At 42.0% G+C, this 22,211-nt stretch overlaps 1 protein-coding gene across 1 annotated transcript in view; it reads left to right on the top strand.

Moving 5' to 3' along the window:
* The first annotated feature begins 949 nt into the window (after positions 1-949).
* The window catches only part of METTL1 (methyltransferase 1, tRNA methylguanosine), an 82,871-nt gene continuing 61,609 nt past the window's right edge, over positions 950-22,211 (top strand). The window contains exons 1-2 of the mRNA XM_085600048.1: positions 950-1,155; positions 17,160-17,326. Of these exons, the coding sequence (XP_085456174.1) occupies positions 1,064-1,155; positions 17,160-17,326 (259 nt within the window). The 5' untranslated portion in view covers positions 950-1,063. The remainder of the gene's footprint in view (positions 1,156-17,159; positions 17,327-22,211) is intronic.

A 22,211-nucleotide genomic window follows, 5' to 3' on the forward strand; every position in this document is an offset into this window, starting at 1 on the left:
GGTTATAAGCCCACTGGATTGTAAATAAAACTCCCTCTTTTCCGTTTTTATTGATTTTTACAGATAAATAGAGATAGAAAACCATTTATTTTCTTGTCTGTATTTATTTTTAAGTGTGGATAAAAACGGAAATTCTGTGCTTTCTGAGTGATTCTAAATTCACTTTGCCAAGACTGTCAGGCCAATAACTGTGTGGATTGATAGGTAATAAGGTTAAAAAAAAACAAGGTAATAAGGCTAAAAAAAAAAGCAAAAGGAATTTTAAGAAAGAGGTTTAAACAGCAGTAGATATGCACAAGGCTGATACTGAAATTTTCATATTTGTATATAAGTGCATTTATTTATCTTCTGCTGGTGTTCATATCACTGAAACTGGCAGGCATTCAAGAATGACTGAATATTTATTGGTTAAATAAATGTGGAAATATACCAGTTTCAGTGTTATTTTTTTCGTCGCAAACTCAATAAAAAAATGGATAAATACAGATAAAATTGACAAAAAATAAATATGGATAAATACAGACAGAAATGTCAAAAACATAAATACCATAAAACCGGGATCCCTAATTGTAAACAATACGTCTGGCAACAAAACTCATGCACTGTTACTGTATAGGCGAGACGTAAGGAGTACTTTTACTATTTCAATCGAGGTGAGCTAAAAAGTATGTGCCTACTTTAAAATAGCCGCCATATTTACGAACAACTTCTCGTCAGTAAACGAGACATGGGCCTATCTTTTTATAAGCGTCTTCTTTTTTCGTCGTACATCAGTAATTACACCAAATTGAAAATGACCCCTTTGTTCAAACACATCTAAAGCGCGGAAAGAAAAATAACTCGGAAGCTTCTCCACTCAACCAATCTTAGTAGATCCCAGCGTTACGATTACCAATTCAAAATGGCAACACCAGACGAGGGATTTCCTGTTGCCTTTCTTTTATGTCCATGCTCGGTCGGGAAGGATTGCAGATGTAACGATAGGCGCGCACAGCTGCATCACGCGTGGGAAGCGACAGCAGCCTGGTTTTTATAAACACGGAGTCTAATCACACTTCGTTAAATGACAGCAAACATGGAAATTTCCCTGCCCCAGAAACGCTATTACCGACAGAGAGCACATTCCAATCCTATGGCCGATCACACGTTTGATTAGTAAGTGAACATTTTTATTTTTTTTATGACCAACTTTATTGACAACGACAGTTGGCAAAGGCGCACATATGAATTCAACTTTATTGAATACAAAGTAGCTGGCATCTAAACAAACATGATTTAAACTTACTGTGAGGGTTGATAAGCCACATTAAGAATAACCTCTTTGTTTCAGTTTTTTTCGAGAAAAAGTGTCTGACTACTACTGTTAATGATGGCTATGTTTTAGATGAAGTAACTTCCAGGATATTAGGTGACAGATTTTTAGGATCTAGGAATGTTTGAGGGCCATACTCTAGAGAGGTTTGTCAGATGTCATAATGAATTCTATTTTTTAAAGGCACATAACTGTTACTAATATACTTAAGCTAAAGCATTCATGCCAATTTGTTCAATGAGGAAGAAGATTACATTATTTTTATAAGTGCAACTTAAAAATAATCTCCCTTCTGCATGATGGAGTGCATGGTGCAACCGTTTATTGAGTCACATACTTGTTGACGCAAGAGTCTGTTTTGAGAAGGCCTGTGTTGTATTCTCTTTAATGCACATGTTTATATCCTACATAAGACCACAGTATTTTCTAGAACTATCGAGGCATTAGAATGTTGAAGATTGTAATTATGCGGTAGGGTTTGTAAAGTGATGAGTGTTCATCTACAGCAACCTGTCACTCTCCTCTGTGTGACCCACTACGTAAATACACTTAAATCGCTTTCCTACACCAAACCCTACATTGCACTGGCAATGAGGACCATACAGGGGAGGAGGAATTAGACTATCTGAATGGTGGCTAGGAGCAGGTTTGGTGATCGTCACTCTTTAGTGCAGTGTGTTTCTGAATGGAGAACTAGGAAACACATTTACTCATCTCTCAGAGTGGCCAGTCCCTGAATGGTAAAATGTAGAATGTCAAAATTGAAAGACTGAGAACTTGATAGGTAGGTAGTCTTTATTTGATTAATAAAAATCATTACAATCGAAGACAAATCTATAAAAACTGTATGCACATTAACTCATAAGAGAAAGAGTTAAAGAATTATAAAAGATCGTAAAAAAGGTTAATAGAACTTCAACACAATTATACAAAAAATATTGTGTGATACTGTGATAACATGCCGTACTGGATCATTAAAAGTCGCTTTTCATACTACTGATCACTTATCATATTGAGACTTTTTTAGAATTACATTTCAAAATATATTTATGCATGGTTTATTTAAAAGCATAGCATACACAAAGATAAGGATGATTAATTTAAAAAGGATTAAACATCAAATGTATTTCAAATATTATTTTTAAAAAAATGATAACAAAGAAGTTTTATAAGAAGATGTACTATTTATAAAATGTGAACGGTGTTGCATATCAGGAAGGACAATAGACTGACGTTCAATGATCACATTAGCTCAGTAGTTTCCTCCTGCTTTCTGATCCTGCGAATTTTGAGGAAGATTAAACCCTTTCTTTCTCAAACGGATTTTAGGATAGTAGTCACAGTCCTTGTTATGTCACGCTTAGATTACTGCAACAGCATTTATCTGAACGCCCAAAATCAACATCTTAATAGGCTTCAGATAGCTCAGAATGCAGCCGCAAGGCTTTTGACAGGCATACCGAAATTTGTTTCGGTAAAAAAAGAGATAACCCGGCTACACTGGCTCCCGGTGAAGCAAATGGTTCTTTTTAAGGCCTTATGCGTAGCATTTAAGGCTCTCAACGGTACCGGCCCTGACCATTTGAGGCAAACATTTAAATGGTATGCCCCGACCAGGACCTTGAGGTCTAAAGGAGCAAAAAATGCTCAGATCCCCATTGTTAGGAAATTCAGCTGGGGAGGCAGGAGCTTTATTACCTGCGCGCCCAAAGCTTGGAATGAGCTTCATTTTTTCTGAGAAATGCCAGAGACCTTCTTTCTTTTAGAAAAGGTCTGAAAACCTGGCTCTTTACTCATTGAATCTCCTCTGGCCATCGCTTAAACTGAACTCAGCGCCAGGACACCATAGAGTAATCGTGCACTTTTATAAATGTAATTAACATAACATAACAAGGAGATCATCTTTCTAGCTATTTCTGATCCCTGGCGGTATTTTATATCCCTAAAGTGCATATGTGCTGTGCTGTTTCAAAAGTGCAATGGTATTAACAATGTTATATTCAGAAAACTTTGCTTAATTTATACAATCTCATGTGCCGGGCAAAGCTTAGCTGTATCTCATAGTTTTTTTTCCTGAACTGTTTAAAAATTTCGTATTTCGACAATTGATCATTGGATCTATAGGTCTTAAACTTGCAATAACAGCCTGCCTGAAAGTGCGGATTCCCTGCTCAATAAAAAATTATTTCTGCATTTTTCTTCTTTCGTTTGTCAGTTCCGGGCATGCACATGTAATGTGTATAATGTTCTCCTTCCCTTTATTACATAGTCTGCAAAGTGTTTTTGTAGTTATTTTATTCCATTCATTTTCCTCACCTGGAATTCTGCCAAAACGATAGTGCATTAAATCGATTTTCAATTTTGTTGACCAGCCAGTTTCTAGATATCAGAAAGGAGAAGACTGCACTACCTGGATCAGTCACATGGTATAGTGTTATTGCCCACCTCAAATGATTAGCTGCCCCTTGATAATAAATAGAAACATATATACAGGTTGGATGAGAGGCAATACGATCAAATGGCAAGTAAACAGATTTAACACAGAAAAGAGTGGTCTTCGGCCTTGACTTGCAGACGTCAGGACGCATCCCGGACACGGCTCTGATTTATTCACACGGCGAGTACTGATACGAACATACTTCACCACAGAGCACTGACTATCCCAAGGACTGGACCATTCAAACGTATCTTAAAGGCTTACTAACAGCCGTTTCATTTACACACAACCGACGATGCAATCTTCACGACATCCTTAATCGCCCTGAAGAAGCCACTGTTTGGGCTAAACGCGTTGGCTGTTCCAAATGAATACAAACCAAGCGCACCTGAAATAAAACTACAAAAAAGACTCTGCCGACGACCCCTCTTTTCTGTGTTAAATCTGTTTACTTGCCATTCAATCGTATTTTCTCTCATCCAACCTGTATAGCAGTTTCAAGATATGGTTGAATTTTGAGAGTTTTATATTAATTGATCACCGACCATGCATGGGCTCTGCTAGCTTCTCTTTATCATTTAAATCAGATGCTGCCTTTACTGTCCTACTAATCAATTTTTTGAAAGCGGTTGGTGGCAGGGGATTTGCCCACATTGATTGAATCCCCAGAGTTTGTATTGCAGCATTTAAGTAAATATGGGCTTGAGTTTTTTCGTTCCTTTGTATCTCTAAAGCTTGGCATAAGTGATTTTCCAAGGCTTTTTGTATTCTGTTCCAGGTTTTCACGTATGACCCCTCCCTTGGTATTATTTGATTTATAAGTCCAAATGTTTTTAAGGGAAGGTGGAACAGAGATCTAGATACTTTGGAGGAGATCAAATTTAAGAGAACGGCCTCCATTTCACAAGGTACTTCACAACCGTATGTGATGTTGGGTAGAAGTTTGCCTGAAATTACTTTCAGTAGAGCTGTATTACTCAGACCATCTAAACCTCTTTTTAGGATCTTAAATTGCCTTTGTCAGGGAGATAACTTTCCTCTTCGAGTCCATCTTATGCTGCTTAAAAGTAGCCTGATCATCAAAAAGTACTTCCAAGTATGTATATCTTGTTATTTGCTCCAATTGTTTTTTTCCTAAAAACACATTTCTGCTTTTTTTTTTTTTTTCTCACTTCCATGGTCTAGTTTTCTTTAGGTTAATCGTCAGCCCATTTGTTGCGGAGTATACAGAAAGATGATCTATAAGTCTCTGCAGATCTATTTTTGTCTGGTAAAATAACATCATCAGCATATAAAAGGTTATATATGGGCATAGAGCCCAGTTTCGAAGGATGAGAATTTACTGTATCCAAAACAGGCGTAAGATCTGCTAACAATAAATTGAAAAGGACAGGTACAAAGCAAGAACACAACCCTGCTTTAAGCCCTGATGTGTCTCTATTTTCCTTGACAGCCTAGATCCGTATCCTATTCGTACCTTCACCAAAGTATCTGTGTATAACAGCTGTATTGCTTTTAAAAGCGGAGGCTGGATACCCCAGAGAAATAATTTGTGATATAAGAGACTTTGATTCACTGAGTCAAAAGCAGCCTTATAATCCACATAGCACAGATAAAATTCCTGGTTCTTATTTATCATTCTGTCCATTATTAATTATACTGACAAAGTTATTATCATTTAACCAGTCCAACAATTCACTAAGAAGCAAATTAGCGAAATATTTGGCCTCAACATCTTGCAGGTTGATTAGACGATAGTTTTCCAGTTACTGCCTATTTCCTTCCTTGAATATTGGGTTAATTATCGAACCCCTTCATGAGTCTGGAACCATCTCTTGCTGTAATGAATAATTCTATACGTAAGATAACTTACTTGACCAAAATACTATATTAGATTTAAAAAGAGCTTGTGGCAGCCCGTTCAGCCCAGGGGCCCCATCATGCCTACCTCTTTGTATTACTTTATTTATTTAAGCCTCTGATATTTGATGAGACGACAAATTTTGTGTATGCAACTGTATTCTTTTCTCTCTAAGGTACTGTATAGATGATTTAGCAGTAAGTGTAAAATTGTCTGTCACAAATTTCACCCAATTTTCTTCAGTAAGATCTGAACTTGTTACTCGGGATGGCGGTCGATTTAGGCCATTCATCAATTTATTGCCAAAAGTCTCTTGTGTTTCTTTTCTTTGAGAGGAATGGAACTTGCACACAGAAGTTTTGTTTCCCCTTGAATTTTCTTCCCACACTGTCCTTCTGAATGTTAATTAATAGTATTAAAGATTTTACGATATTCATAATTTTCTGGATATCTCTTAGTTAGGTTCCTCAATTGATTACACTCAGTTTTGATTGCACGACAGTGTCCTGATATTTTAATTTTCCTTGGTTCATCTGATTTGGAGGTGTTACAGATTAATTTTACAGCCCTAGTAATTTGATGACCATCACTTATTTTTTCGGTGAAGTTTGTCCACTTCACTATTGGATTTAATAAGTCTTTACTAAATCTGTTATTTGCTCTAGTTGCTACTATATCTTTAATTCCTGATTGTGTATGTTCTGACCATAAAAACTTCCTATAATTAATTGTTGTATGTTCTCCGGGTATAAATTGAGCTTTTTGATGGAAGAGGTTGTGGGCACTAATTTCTATTACCTCTTGTCTGAAAGATGTCACTTGATGCAAGAGCGGCAGAGATGCAAGTGTTTAATTAAGGATGGAATAGAAGTTGCATTAGTACAGTAAGTCCAGCCTGGAGGGGAGTCTTACTGGTATCTGCCTTTGCACATTCGTAGCCCAAGAGATTAAAAAAATTTTACTAAAGAAATTGCTTTTGCATCACAGGGTATTTTGGTTGTTTATCTCATAGTTTGTGTTGGTACTGTCCAAATATAGTCCTGCTGGATTACCTTCTAATCGCGGGGAAATGGCTTTAGTAAATTCATATTAAAGTCCCCTGTTATTAGGACATCTGGGAGCAATCCATTTTGTGGACTTTTGAGGATTATCTGCAATATCTCATTGATCATTGTTGACCTTGTTCTTAAATTTGGTGCAAAATACAGATTTACCAAGAAAAGGATTTTTTTTTTAATGTTTATGCCATTTTGTGAGTTTTATTAGTAGGATGTTTTTGTTCTTTGTCTTAATTAATTCTCTTTTAATTTGTAAAGCTGTTGCTACGAATATGGCTAGACCTCCCTTTCTGGGACCTGCTTTATTTGTTTTTATTGCTGGAGAATAAAAACCTACATGGCCATTTATCAAAAATGGCTTTAATGCCCAAGTCTCTTGTAGGCACACAACAAGATGTACCCCGGCACTCCTAATGTTTAGAATTCAAATACATGACATTATTTGGTCAAGACTAATGAGACATAGAAGATAGTGTCCAATATGTGAAATTTATGTTTATGGCCACTGCATTATGTGCTTACTTCAAAATTAAGTCGATAAATCTTGGGTGACCTGAACCAAATCGCGGATAATGTAGTCAATAAGGCCTTTAAGACGGGAATTCACATCTTGGACCTGAATGGATTTGATAACAGACAGTGGTGACCTAAATTCAGATTTACAGGTGGCTTCTGATGGACTATCATAAGCCCCTTATGTATAAAAGATAAAAAGAAGAGCGTTTATTCTAGTGACCCATTAGTGAACAACCCCTGCCCACGTGAACTGTGTTAAAGGCCTTATTGACTACATTATCCGCGATTTGGTTCAGGCTTCTCAAGATTTCCCCGACCTAATTTCGAAGTAAGCACATAATGCAGTGGCTATAAAATGTTTAGACGCATACATTTGTTGCTGTACTAGCTCATCCTGCTCGTATGTTAGCCTGCAAAATCTACTTTGGACCTGAACTTTCAAATCTACTACGTGAAATTATTGGCGAACCACTATCTTCTCGTATCATAACAATCTTTGTAGAGGTCAGAATTCTCAATATGTCTATTTTTACAAATCCTTCATCTCTTTACATTTCAATATCGAGCAACACTTTTTTAAATCGAAGTATCACTGTGCATGATGGTTTTGGATCCTTTTTGAGTATTTCTCTTTCCTTGTGGAAAGGGTTTCATTTCCTTCAATAAAATCTTGTTAATTGCACAATATGTCTTTTTTCACCTGGGTTAAGCACTTTTCATCTTTTTTCACGGTTACTGGACCTTTCTCTTTTCCTAAAATCCTTACTAATGTATCCCTCGGTCTCAAGTAGACAAGATGTGTTATGTAGTGTAAGGTTAAAACTAACAGTATGTATGTGTTTATATTATTGTTTTCACAGCCTTGAGGAAGTCACGGATGTGACGAAACACGTGTTGGCTGTTTTCGTGTTCTGTTACAAGGACTGGATCACAATATAATTATCTAAGAAACCTCACTTTGTAACCATATGTCTAAACCTTTAGTGTTTTCAGTCCTGATAAATATTGTAAAAAACGCTTTAAGCTAATTTTGAATATTTTCTGAATAAATCTATGAATGTTTGGATAAGTAAATCTCTGGTGTTTTCCTGTGTTAAAGCAGACTCTAGTCTCATTAGTCTTGACCAAATAATGTCATGTATTTGAATTCTAAACATTAGGAGTGCCGGGATACACCTTGTTGTATACTAATTTCACAGGTCACCTTTGTGATCATCTGCACCCAAGGTAGTGGGGTGTTTTCTATCCTGAATGGCACCATCTTATATTTCTTTGCCTCTTGAATCACCTAATTGTTATTTGTAATTGGTAGCCCATCTCCATTTGTTCAATCATTGATGTGCGACCCCTGTATCCACCACTACCGTCCTTTGATCTGTATATCTCTTGTAGGCATACTATATGATTATTTGTCAATAATTGCATGAGATTCTTTCCCTGGCTTTTGGGTAGAGCACCATTAATATTCCAAGAGCTAATTATTAGGGCATCTTTTTTCATTAGGAATTTTAGATCCCTCTATTTTGACAGCCTTCCGATATTATGAGTCACTCTTCCCATGCAGAGCTTGGGTTAACCAACCTATATTTAATTTTATCTTTCCTGATTCATCTAATGTTCTCTTAATTTTTTGATGTGGGGATGAATTTGTAGAGTTACTTCCTACTGGGTAGGTCAATATTGAATACGGGTGGCTATGAGCTGGATAAACATGAGGCATGACCATTTCGATTTGAATGCCCCAGGACTATAGGCAATCTTTTGCCAGGAGTACTCTGCTTGCCATAGCAAGACATGCTCAAGTAACTATGGCTGATTTTGGAGAGATCCTGTGTGATGGTTCTATAAATTAAATAGAATATATATCCGCCGAAGTAATTTCCATTAGTTGGGGGATAGCCTGCAGAAGTTTAATGATATAATCTCTGTTTAGGATATCATGTCTACCTCTCGACTGATATTTGGGAGTGAAAATTAATTTTGATGTAGATTTTCCCTCCCTAAGTGAAATTATTTTATTCTTGATCGTTCGTTTCTTCTCTTTTTGGGCACTTTGTTAAACATTTAGATTTTCTATCTTGTGATACTTCAATTTAACCCAGTTGTAGGACATGATCTCCCCTTTTTAGGTCTCGCCTAGCGTTGCAGCGCTCATGCGCTGCTCGCTCTGCGAGGCATATTGTAGTCGGGTAGGTTTTAGAAGTGAAGTGGGAAGCCCCGCCCATATTTTTCATTGGCTGGCGTCATAGTCCATGGTAAGCGCTGGCTTCCGATTGATAATGAGGCTTCTTAGTCCCTCCTTGTTACCACCCTGTCTCCTTTTGTACCCGCCCATCAGGACTGGATCTTTTACCTGCGGCGTTACACCGGCCCCTTCATAAGTCGGTAGGCACTATGTTTTGTCAGTCGCCTTTGGTAAAGGTGGCCACGTGTTTATTTTTGCAACCCGCTTTCATTTTAACAATAGCTTCCCCCCCCCCCCCCCCCCCAAGTGCTGTGTGGGGCGGCAGCTATTGTAAAGTGAAAACGGGGTGCAAAAATAAACACGCGGCCGCTTTTGCGCAATGGCGACAGCTTATTTAAAGATAAGCTGGTTATTTTTTTTAGCCCAATCCGCTAGATATGTTTTTGAGTGAGGACGGATGTGATTATTTTTTTAGGACTTGTGCCCTGAGTAGACCTAAGGTATAGTGAATCGAGCACACAGACTGCCGAGCGTTCAGCCACAGCACAGTCCAAGACATCACAAATGCAAGCATCAAAGGTGTGAATCAGGTGTGCGTTTGGGTGCAAACATAGAAGTTTATGGCACAGTGGTGAAACCATCCTCTGAGGCACCCTCAAAGGAGGGTCGGTGTTGTTTTGCATCTTTGGGAGATAGTTTATCAGAGTGGTGTCTGCCTCTGTTTCGTCTGTTGCATCTTGTCGACTGACGGGGAACCCAGCTGCGCTATTTCCTGCGTATGTTTAGCTGTTCCTTGGCCCAGTCCCAAACGCTTTCTGTCCTGAGCGTCTTGGGTGTGCCAAATGCGCCCTAACAGGAGCCAGGTCTTCCCACATCTGGAGTCGCGGATGACAAAATGAGGAGTGACAGCTCCCCGGGCAGCGTCTCAGATGCCAGTGGCCTCAACCCGCAGCCAGATGGCTTGAGAGCGCCGAGTACAGACTCATAAAACCTGGGTGTCGAAAGTAGGGCTTTCTGATAAAGGCAGAGAAAAAACCCTGCTCAGATTGACGACGTTTAGAACCATAGCCTAGCATCACGCGACAGCAATAGGAAAAATAATGACAACTTGTTTTTCAAAGCGCTATGCTGTGGTGAAGTAGGTTCATAGCGCTACTGGTAACATGTATTCGATTGCCCAACGCCATGCCTTTCATTTATTGTCCTCGGAAGAAAGGACGGCTGGTTAGGCCCTGCCAGCACTGGCACCTGACGACCACAAACTGTGCACAGATATATACGACATGTGCATTATCACACCGGGCTACCTTGCCTGCCTCTCACATTAAAAATAATTGATGCAGTTGAACTTCCAATACTACAAGGCGCCACCTCAAAAACTGACCTCGAGGCGCCTCACGGAGACCTGGAGCACATGTCCATCAGCCACACACAGATCTTTGCACCAGATCACCCGGCTTCAAAGGATGAAGCAGCAGGGCTCCCATGACGTGGGTCTGTCACACCAGAACTGGTTCCTTCGGTGCAGATGACATCACGGCTAACAAAGTTTGGTTTGTAGTAGCACGCAGCCCTGCGCTCCCTCCCATCTCATGACCATGCCAATGATGCCACCTCCCTGAGGAGTCAAGAGGTCCATAAAGCACCCCCTGGTGCTGCAGTAGGGCACTTGCACAGGAACAGCAGACGCCCCCCTGGAGTACCTGCTGCCCTGCACCCCCTGGGTACCTGCTGCCCGCACGCCTCTCTCCTTCTTGTCTAAGGACAGACTGTATGAAGCGAAGCTGGACGAGTGCCCGCTGTGCACGTCCACGGCTCCTGCCGTGCCCTCCTGCAGACACTCCCTGTGAGAGCCCCTGCAGTGCACTCCTGCAGAGAACCAGGTCAGCAGAGCTGCTGTAGAGCCAGAGAACCAGGTCAGCAGAGCCGCTGTAGAGCCTGAGAACCAGGTAGCAGGCTGGTGTTTACCAGTCAGGGAACCCACCAAAGGCTGTTCGTTTTTGAGGTGGGCATCTCTAAGATGCCCTCTGAGTGCATTGTATAATAAATCCCACACTGACATCAGTGTGGGTTTATTATGCTGAGAGGTTTGCTACTAAACTTCCCAGAATCTACTAAAGCCCTTATGGTGCTGTCAACTCCCAGACCATATTCTCTTTTATGGCTTTACTGCACTGACAATGTCTAGGAATGGACTTAGACACTGTAGGGGTTCAGTGCTCATTGTGTTATATCCTCACCAGTGGTATAATGCACCCAACTAGAGGGCTATCTTATTTATACCGTAGGCAGTGGGTTGCAGGCATGGCACTCGGTTATGTGTGCCATGTTGACTCATCATTATGGACTTGCACATGGCCAGAGAGGTGCCAATTGGCGCTACAAAGGTACAGTTTTGGGAAAGAACACAGGCCCTAGGAACCTGATTAGCAGGGACCTAGGGCACATCAAGTCAAAGTGCATCAGAAATCTGGCAAAAAGTTGGGGGGGGTTACTGCAACAGACACCCACTTTCCTACATGGAGTAACGCTGTTTGGTAGGAGTTTAGTGGGTTCATGCTGATTCCGGATAAGTATGCCACAGAAATGCAAGAAAATGCTAAATTTTAGGCAAAGCTGGAAGTTTGCAGGGCATTGTGGGTAATAAAACTTTGTTTGAACCATGCGTGTCATACCACTCCGGACTCCCCTCTGTGTTTACTTTTCAGAAATGTCTGGGTTTGGTAGGTTTTCCTGTGAGGCTGCCGAGCCTTCACCCAAAATCCGCAACTACCTCTTTTGTTGTTGCCTCATTGCATCTTGGATCACTTCCTGTCACGGACACTAGGCCCACCCACAAATGTATGGTACCATTTGTATCGTGAGACCAGTGCTTACTTTAAGTCAGTGGTTTCCGGTGCTCGGCACCGGCACTCAATTTCAAGCACCGGAGCTTGTGACAGTCTGCCACAAGGTGGCGCTGTCTAGTTGATGCATAGTTGACCACAACAACAGTTAATTGTTAATTCAGTATACATTAAAAATTACTATTAACTCACACCCAAGCCATTCTTATTGCTTTGGGGGCTTGAAATAAACCTTATTGTTACACTTGTAGGAATGTGACAGTAGTTGTGTTGTTACTATCACTGGCTGCACAGCAGGGGCAATGTGTGGTGCAAGCTGCAGTGGCCACCTGACGAGAGACCTGGCACTTATTTTTTTTTTACAAATTCAGCACTGCGACACACGTGGGAGCGAAGGGTGGTAGGAACTTTGTGGCTGTCCGCGTATCCAATACATATACTTACAGAAATATGAAGAAAGTGGGTGTTTGAGGTTTGAAAGGGCTTCTGGGTAAAAAAACCTTGTGTGATCCATGTGAGACACACCACCCTGGAGTCCCCTATTGTCTAGTTTACAAAAATATATGCGGTTGGTAGGTTTTTCTTAGAGACTTTGCACACTCTGGCAGTGGGAGTCAGAAAAAACAAATATTACTGCATAACCATCTACTGCTCAAGTACACACACATTCTGTTTCAATTTGGCACAAGGGTGAGTGACAAGTAAAGAATTTGAATTTTATTAACAAAAGATTTCTCGAAAATGAACATGCAGAAATCCCTCTTAACAAGATCATTGGAGTTTCAGAATACTGCACCAATGACTCACAGCTTTTGAGTTGTAAAGTCACAACAAGGCACCAACTGCTTTACAGGCTATTCACTCACCTTTCATGTGTCACACACACAAAGCCATTCACACCACCACCAGCGGGTCCAAGATATTGCAATACTCACACCAACAAACAGTGGCATTCAAGAGCCCATCAATTTCATATGCAGACAGGACTGACTCCCCAATCACACCACCTTGATGCTGGTGGAATGTGTGGACTGGTGTTTGGCTGCAGTGTGTGTTTAGTGACTAGCAGCAAGTCACTACACACACTGCCAGCCATTGTTGCTCCCAATACTTAAGTTGCATATGGTACATTTAAAAACATGTGGGGAATGATAGGCCAGAATTAGAAGAACGATCTGGGCGGTACATATGACTCCTTTTGTACTCCTCTTCAGACACACTCTACATCTCCGACAAGGAAAGTTTTTTTAGGTGTTGGATGAATGTAGTCCGATTTTTCAATCTAGCCACATCCTCCACAATTCTTAATGTAGGAACACTTGCCTGCTCAACTACAACAAGCTGAAATGGTACAAAACTCCTCTTAGAATCAGCCAACTTCTTGTGCCAGATGTCTGATTTAAGAGTAGCTTCATAAGGTGGCAACCTTTGATCTACCTATCTATACCTCCTATGTGCTTGTTGTAGCCTAGACTGCATACAGGTTTGCACACTTCTGCTTCCTGACCCAAACAGTCACAGATGAAGTGCTTTCATTATGAATAGTTGTGGGTATATGGACATTTGTGCTGTCTGAAAACTTCAAAGGTAGAAGTTTATTACTATGCAAGGCACTGCTCTTTCCCTTTTCAAGCTTTTTAGGGCAACCTTCGCAGTTGAAGCAGATTGTGCCACAGTGCCCACCTTAAACAACTCCTTAAATAATTGCACTCCTATGTAGAAATTGTCCACGGATAAATTGCAACCTAAAAAGTCCTCTGGCAAGTTCACTCACAATGTTTTCACTGACTCCAAAATGTAAGGGCAACTGGGGTGAGGGGGTCAATTGAAGAATCCCTACCAGTGTACACCCGCGGAATTATACACATATACAGTGGCACATTCACACAGTTTAATACCACAACGGGCTCTCTTGCTTGGAATGTATTATCTGAAATCCAAACGGCCCTGAACAGGACCAGAGACTCTTCCACAGATAACTCTTTCCCATAGATCTCTAAGAAACGATCTATTAATTGGTCATGGACAGGCTGAATCTTGCAGAGATGGTCGCAATCGGGGTGATCTCATGGCAATGGTGTAGTATTATCCATAAATTGCAGCATCAGCTGCAGAAGCAAATACCAATTTCGACTCATGGTTGCTGGAAGTATACAGTTGCCATCAAGGGACTAGTAAACCAATCTAAAGGCAGTGATGGCTTCCTTATCAATCCCAGAGAGCAAAGTTAAACCACAAAGCTGCTCACCTCATGGAGATTTGCGGGAGATCATGGAAGTCCACAGGGCAGCTCTAGAGTGGGTCTTAAGTGTGGCGCTGTTGTCCCTCAAAAACTCTTCTGCTTACAAATTATTCTGCTGGGCAATATCATCCAAAAACACATCATCAATAAACAGTTGGAATAAATTGATAGGCAGAACGTTCTCTATATTGACTCTACTCCCTACATCCAAAAACATTTGTTCCAAATATGTGGAGCAACCGTTGCCCGTGGCCAACCCCTGCACCAAAGAGACATACTGGGTGTATTTGGGCTGCACGATCGCAGTCCCACAAGCGACCCCGCAACAGGAATGCACTTCAAAGAGACATCAGGGAGAAAGGAAAATCTCTTTCTTTTCCCAAGCTGTCCCTCTGTCCTCCTGATCCCTTCTGGGAGGAGGACTGACCTGAAGGGGTCCTCCTTCTTGGATGTGCTGGATGCAGTTGACTTCCAGCATGTCTCTGGTACCTGTTGATGACGACCTGCTTTGCGTGCGCTGACGTCATCGGATTGCTGGGGGAGAGGTCAGGTGGCATTGGAAGTGCTTCTGCTACCAATTCCAGAGGGGGCATGTAAGGGGGCCCAGAGCGCTACCCAGCTTGGGTGGGTGCTAGGATGTGCTGGAGCCGTCCTCAGCTCCTGAGCGCTGGTGCAGAGGACAGCTCAAGCACGTTTTTAGCACCCAAGACGCAGGGGACCGGCAGCAACCCATTGCCATTGAAAGGAAGCCAAGAAACCACTGCAAATTTATTCCTGACAGCTTTCGGCCCCAGAGTCCAGGCAGCAATACTGGAACCATCAACCCTGTAGGGTTCTATTCTACCCCAGCATTCTGATTGCAGGTAAAGTCTTGTGTAGTTTGCTCTGGACCTCCCATACATGGGTGGATTCACCAATATCATTTCCATATCATAATTATCCCTCGAGGTGAGAATCAATTTATGGTAGTGGAGAACACCTCTGTAGAAGAGATCACACAGTATGCCATAGATGTCTTTGAAAGTAACTTGGGGATTCTCAAAGGGCAAGTCACCTGGGGCCAGATGTACGATAACATTTTGCGGTTGCAAATGGAAAATCGGCCCATTTGCAACCACAAAATTGGTCTGTCCCATGTACAAACCCTATTTTGCAAGTCGGTAATCTATTACCGGCTCGCATAATAGGGTTTGCAACTTGCTATTAGGGAGGGGCGTACCAAGGGCGTCCCGTCCTAATAGCGAGTCTCACTTAAATGTATGATTGTTTTGCGACCGCAATTGCGGTCGTAAAGCACTCGCAGTTTACCACTTACTTCAAGTAGGTTGTAAGCCACTCACAAAAGGGAAGGGGTTCCCAGGAGACCCCTTCTTCTTCGTGAGTGTGTGTGAAAATATTTTTTTAAGAGCAGGCAGTGGTCCCACGGACCACTGTCTAATCTTAAAAAATGTAACCGAAACGTTTCATTTTTCTTTTTTTTTTTTAAACTGCTTTATTTAAAAAGCAATCCCAGACATGGTGGTCTGCTGACCACAGCAGGCCACCATCCCTGGGAGTGGTAGCCATTCCTAATGGGGTCGCAAATTGCACCTGCCTCATGAATATTAATGAGGCAGGCAATTTGCGACCCTATTAGGAATCGTTAACTGTGTCTGAGACACTGTTGTAAATTACAATATGCGAGTCCCAAAGCAACGCAATTTGCGACTCGCAAATTATAAGCGTCTTACATCTGGCCCTTAATCTCCCCAACAAAAATGAATGTGTCCGTCTGTAATGCAAATGGCACTCATGTAAAGTGTTCTGATACTTTTGGGTCGAGTTTGCAACATATAAAACTCCCCTAAAAAACGAAGTAATTTATATTTTCATAAGAAAATTCATTTGCATTTTGACCATGTTACCGTGTGATGTGCAGGTGATACTTCTGGTTTATGAGGAGCCCTTGCAGTCATCGTGGGGCTACAGAGATGTGTTTCTTTCGTGAGAGTGCCAGCATTGCAGCTTGTTTCATCTGTAGGCAGAGGTGAACAACATTCCATTATCTACTTTGAAAGTTTAGCAAGTCATTTGAGTCACTATGTTGAAGAGACCTGCCCGATTAATAATCAGCCAAGCATACTAAAGGTAGGAGTGAAAACAAGTTGAATAAATGGATATGAGAGATGGAGGCAGAGGAACAGCAGAAGGAAATGCAGATTCTGGCAGCACACTCGTTCACCAGGTGTCCTTTATTAGGAACAGATGCAAGTTACCCCTGGCGTATCACTTATTAGGGAAAGCTGCAAGTCCTCTAAGGTGTTCTGGTACATGTATTTTCCATTAATCTAAGTTTAATACCATTGAACCAGCGGCTTATGTGCCTCAGTCATTTAATTATATGCCCATTATTTATTTTTGGAGTCCCAGTACTACTTAGCTCATGCTGGAAATGTCCTGATGCACATTTCAAGCTTATTAGCAGTAGATGGAGGAAAATATGCCAAATCGTTTTTTAATGCTGATCCTTCACCCAAATATGAACTAATACTTGAATGACACCATGTGCACATCCAGAACGGCTGGAGGGCTAGACAGCATGGAGAATAAGTGACAGCAACTGGCGGCAATGTTGAGTAATGGAGGAATAGTCTAGTTTAAGCTTAGAACCCCTGTCTTTTGCATTCAACATGTAATCTATTGCATCATCTTTACACCCACAGTCCTACTAGTCCTGAAAAGATGGATTGGGCGAAGTATTACCCTGAGTTTTTTAAGCCGTTGACTATAGACGTGCGTCATGATGATGTGAAGGATGAAGAAGAGAAGAAGAGGTCCACAGCGCACGTTGAGTTTGCCGATATTGGGTGTGGCTATGGTGGCTTGTTGGGTGAGTTTGAAAATATGCTACTGATTGATGTTGTTTTTGTTGGCTTCTACTGTTCTTGGTTCTCTAGGCATTGCATTTGTGTGCAGATCACCAGAGAGACATTATTTTTGCCCACATATTGTACTATTCCTAATGTGGGAGGCTGCAAAGGAAAACTAAGATAGGAGACTTTTGGATATCCTGCTTGTAGCAAATGTTTTTGACAACTTTTTTAAGGTTTATCCTCTCTGGTGGTTACCCTCCCAACCCCATATGAATCGAGCATCTGCACTATTTTTCAGCTGCAATCTGGATGATTAAGTATCTTTACAAACTACCCTGCTTCAGGCATTCAGAATTAATTAAATATTAGTATTGAGGGCAGATGGCCTCTCGTATCTAAATTAAAAAAAAGAAAATCTAAATCCATTTTTAGGAGATCATACCTATCCCTAAATATCTCTTCTAAAATCAACCACTCAACAGGAGGGCTCCAGCATTACTTGCAGCTGACCAGGAAAGACTGAATTAGGGACAGATCTCAGTAAACTGTTTGGTATGTATCCATATATTTCAGCTGAAAACAAGTCTTTGAATGCGGTTAATGGTTTCTTCTGCTAATAACACAGTAACATATGTTACCATAACCTCTGGAATGGCATTAAACCCACAGTTAAAGTGGTGTAATGGTTATGAAACAAAATTTAAAAACCCTAGAAATGTATTCATTATGGTTCGTTAATCAAAACCTAACTTATGTAAAACCCTAGAAATTGGCTCATTATGGTTCGTTAATCAAATCCTAACTTGTGTCCCCTCCATGAAAACCATAACCTGTGTAACCTTCCTACGGGCAGTCCCTCAACCAACCTCATGATCCGTAGTATGCACTGTGCAATGCAGATTTGCACAGTGATGTTATTATTGTTTTATTAATTTGGGTAAATGTGAAAAAAACACCTAGGATATTGTATTTAAAAAAGTGGATCTACCTGCAAATGTACTTACCTGAAATCTGTTATACACCTCACAGCAGAAAAACGGAGGTGTATCTCTTTTTTTCTCTCTCTCTCTCTCTCTCTCTCTCTCTCTCTCTCTCTCTCTCTCTCTTTCTCTCTCTTTCTTTCTCTCTCTCTCTCTCTCTCTCTCTCTCTCTCTCTCTTTCTCTCTCTTTCTTTCTCTCTCTTTCTTTCTCTCTCTCTCTCTCTCTCTCTCTCTCTCTCTCTCTCTCTCTCTTTCTCTCTCTCTCTCTCTCTCTTTCTCTCTCTCTCTCTTTCTCTCTCTCTCTCTCTCTCTCTCTCTCTCTCTCTCTCCCCACCCTCTCTCCCTCTCCTGTTAGGAGCATTGGCTGATTCTCTGGGTCGTCCTCACCCCAAAGTCCCCCTTAGGATTTTCTCTGCCACTTTTATTCAGGGCACGGTTTGATGCCTAGAATCCTGTAATGTTCACTGCAACCCACATTTTCAGAGGCTGTCCGATAATCAGACTGCTAAAAATTGTGCAGGGGACCCTGGGGAAACATGCTTCTTTTTCCAATAGGATTTCTTCATTTTTCATATATATTATCTGCCTTAGCCATTTGATGCCTGCAGCCTGTCCCTGGTCACATAACTGGGTGTAGTTGACAGTAAGGCTTTATGAATTCCTCCTAGACAGCCATACACAATGGGGAGCTTAGGTGTGACTGGATGGGCCGTCACTGGCGGGATGGGAGGGAGAAGCTGGGACCAGCCCCCCTTACACTTGAATAGGCTGTGTCCTGTCTCCACATAAAGTGCTGCATACTTCCTGTAGTTAGTCTGGAGCCAGGTCCAGGAAGGCTGGGCACCTGTGCACTTCAAAGGCCTGCCTCGAGAAGCTTCTCCCTATTTGAAAGGCATAACCGGGTATAAATACTGGACCTCAGACACCAACTCTTCAGTACACTTCTGGATCTGTCGATATCCAGCTAAGAAGAAGGACTGCTGTGCTTCTAAAAATACTGCCACTCTGCAGGACTGCTGCCCTGCTGTGCTGACCTGCTACCCTCTTGCCAGGGTGAGAAGGACTGGACCTGCATCTCTTGAACCCAGACTGACTCCAAGGGGTAGTTGTCTAACCTCCTGATCTGAAGCCTCAGGGACACAACAGGCTTTCAACAACCTTGCTCATGTACCTGGACTCTACCATTTGTGAGCCTACCCTGCCAAGTGGTGCCACCCCAGTCCTGGACCATTGGAAGTGGACTTAAGGTGCTCTGCCTGTCTCTGTTGATCAATTGGAACCGACGCATCTCTTCTGCGGCACGGCGCAAACTCAAGCTGTACTGACGCATCGCTCCAGCTGCATGGATTGGATCAGGTGCAAAGACCTTCATCGCAGCCCATCGGAACCACTGCTGCACGACATCATTGGCGCATGCCCTCTCATCCGTTGTTGACAGCAGCCTCGATGACAACAGACTCTGCATCGGTGCCTCCTCTGTGTTGCACTCCCTCTTGTGTCCTCCCCCCTCTGCTTTCTCGTCCATGTGCTTCTCACCTGCTCCACATTGTTCTCTTGCACTTTGCTTCTCCTCCGCACTCTCTGTATTGATTCCCTCCACCTACACCCCCCTCTGTCACCATTACTTTTCCTCACAGTCCCCTCCATGTTGCTTTACACCCCACCCATGTGTTGCTTCCACCATTTGCGCCCTCCTTCTCTGTTGCCTGTTGCTTCTACTAATCATCCCCTCCTTGTTGCTTCTGTCCCTTAACTCCCACTTTGCTTCCCCCACACATGCTCTCTGTGTTGCCCCATCTGAGCCCCCGATGTTGCTCCCAAGAATCATGTCCTCCCCGTTGGTTTACGCCATCTGGCTAAAAAAAAGAAAGCTTTCACACATTTTTTTCCTTTTTATTTGATGAGCCAACTCGGCTCAGCAAATAAAAGAAAACTAAAATGCTGATAGTTTTGTAGGCATACATATGCGTAAGGCGCGCATCTACTGAATGGCACAGCAGGCCACGTCAAATGCTTTTTTTTAGTTCTCGCCTACGCAGCGCGCATTCGCTGCATAGGAGAACTTTAGCCGCCATTTAGCTCTTTTTCGAAGCATATACTCGTGCTTGTGGCGGCATACACCTTGCGGGAGCGCGCAGGGGCGTGCCACAAGCACGAGTATGTGCTTTGAAAAAGAGCAGACTGCTCTCCCCGCACGCGCGCGCGCACCACTCGCGGGTGCACCCCTCCGCCTCTCTCTTCCGCTGCAGCCTGGACGCCTTTTAAATTTTTTTAAACCTACTGCGCGAGGCGCGCGCTTGTTATTTCAGGCAACATATACACAGCGCTCACTTCAGACAACTCCATTAATTGCTTTGCGCCTTCTTGTCTACACACCACTGAGTTAGCTATGTGTGATCCTGGGCACCATAGATACGACGGCACTTAGATCATATGCACGTACTTTTATGTACCGTATGTTTCCTGACCGAGGCGCCATTACGCCTCCTGTGATTTTCATAGCGTCTTGGGTATGTCCATAACGGTACTAACACCGCCTGTTTATTTCTTATATACTGTACATTTCGTGCCCTGGGTAGTGGTTTTACCCTCCACGTACTGTATGTATTTTTTCAGTGGTAGTTCTCTTCTGGCTGTATATACGGAACACACCTAGGACAGAGCCATACTTACACATTTGATATATTTCTTGTACTGTACGCATCGTGCCCTTGGGGGTACGGGTACGTATACAGCTTGTATGCCTCTTTTGAACTGTCCATACTCTGTCCAGGGAGTTAGTTACACCTTCTGTGTGTTTCGTCTGTCTGAGTGCGGTAGTTAAAGCTTCTTTGTGTCACAAGCATCACTTCTCATGCCCTGGGCGGTCATTAAAACTTCTGAGGGTATGTACCGTACCTATGACTCCCTGGGTGGACGTTGACTCTTCTCTTTATAGCTCATGATGCACGTATGGCGGTTGTACCAAATATATATGCAATACAATATGTATATCATGTACCACACATGTCCTGGGTCACAGTTTCTGTATATTTTCATCTAAAGAGCGTATCGTGCCCTGGTCGATACCTGCACCTTCAGTATGGTTATGCCCTGTACTCATGATGTACTGGGTGGTAGTTACACGTTCTGTATGTTTATTATGAACCAGATGTATCGTGCCTTGAGCGATAACTGCGCCTTCTGTATGTATGTCTGTAATTCTCATGTCCTCGGTGGTCATTATACATTCTGTGTATTTCATACGTCCCAGATGCATGGTGTAGTACTTACACCTAGTGTATGCTTATGTCCTGTACTGATCATGTCCTGGGTAGTACTTACACCTTTCTTCTGTTATGTACCATTTCTTGAGTGGTTGTTACCTCTATTATTTTGTATATGTTTATTTCATATTTTCCATATGCATGATGAGATGGAAGTTGCATCTAATGTATGTTTTGGCTAGTTAGAACTTCTGTATATTCCTTGTATCCCACATGTATGACGGCTGGGTGGTAGCGCCACCTTCTATATGGTTGTCATGTACTGTGTGTCTCACTTCTTGGGCAGCAGTTACGTCTTCTATATGTTTATCTGCTATATGTGTTATGTCCTGTGGGGTAGATACACCTTTATACTTTTTTTGTGTACAGTATGTGTCATATTGAGCGTGGATCTTACACTTTCTGTATATTCCCAGAGAGGTAATTCTACCTGTTCATAAGTTTTTGATCTATTGCACCTATTGTATCCAGGGCGCAGCTTACACCCCCTGGATGATTAAGTTCCTTTTGAAGTCCAGTGGATGAAACTTGTGGTAGCTAATTAAGTTGTTTCTTCTAAAGCGCTTCTGCCATTTCTAAGTGTTAACAAGCGTAACTACTGCCTAGATGAATGGTACTCAACTTATTTACCTTTGAAGGAAGCAAAGCTGAGCCAT

The sequence above is a fragment of the Triturus cristatus genome, chromosome 4_2 (assembly GCF_964204655.1).
Source record: "Triturus cristatus chromosome 4_2, aTriCri1.1, whole genome shotgun sequence".
Classification (NCBI taxonomy): domain Eukaryota; kingdom Metazoa; phylum Chordata; class Amphibia; order Caudata; family Salamandridae; genus Triturus; species Triturus cristatus.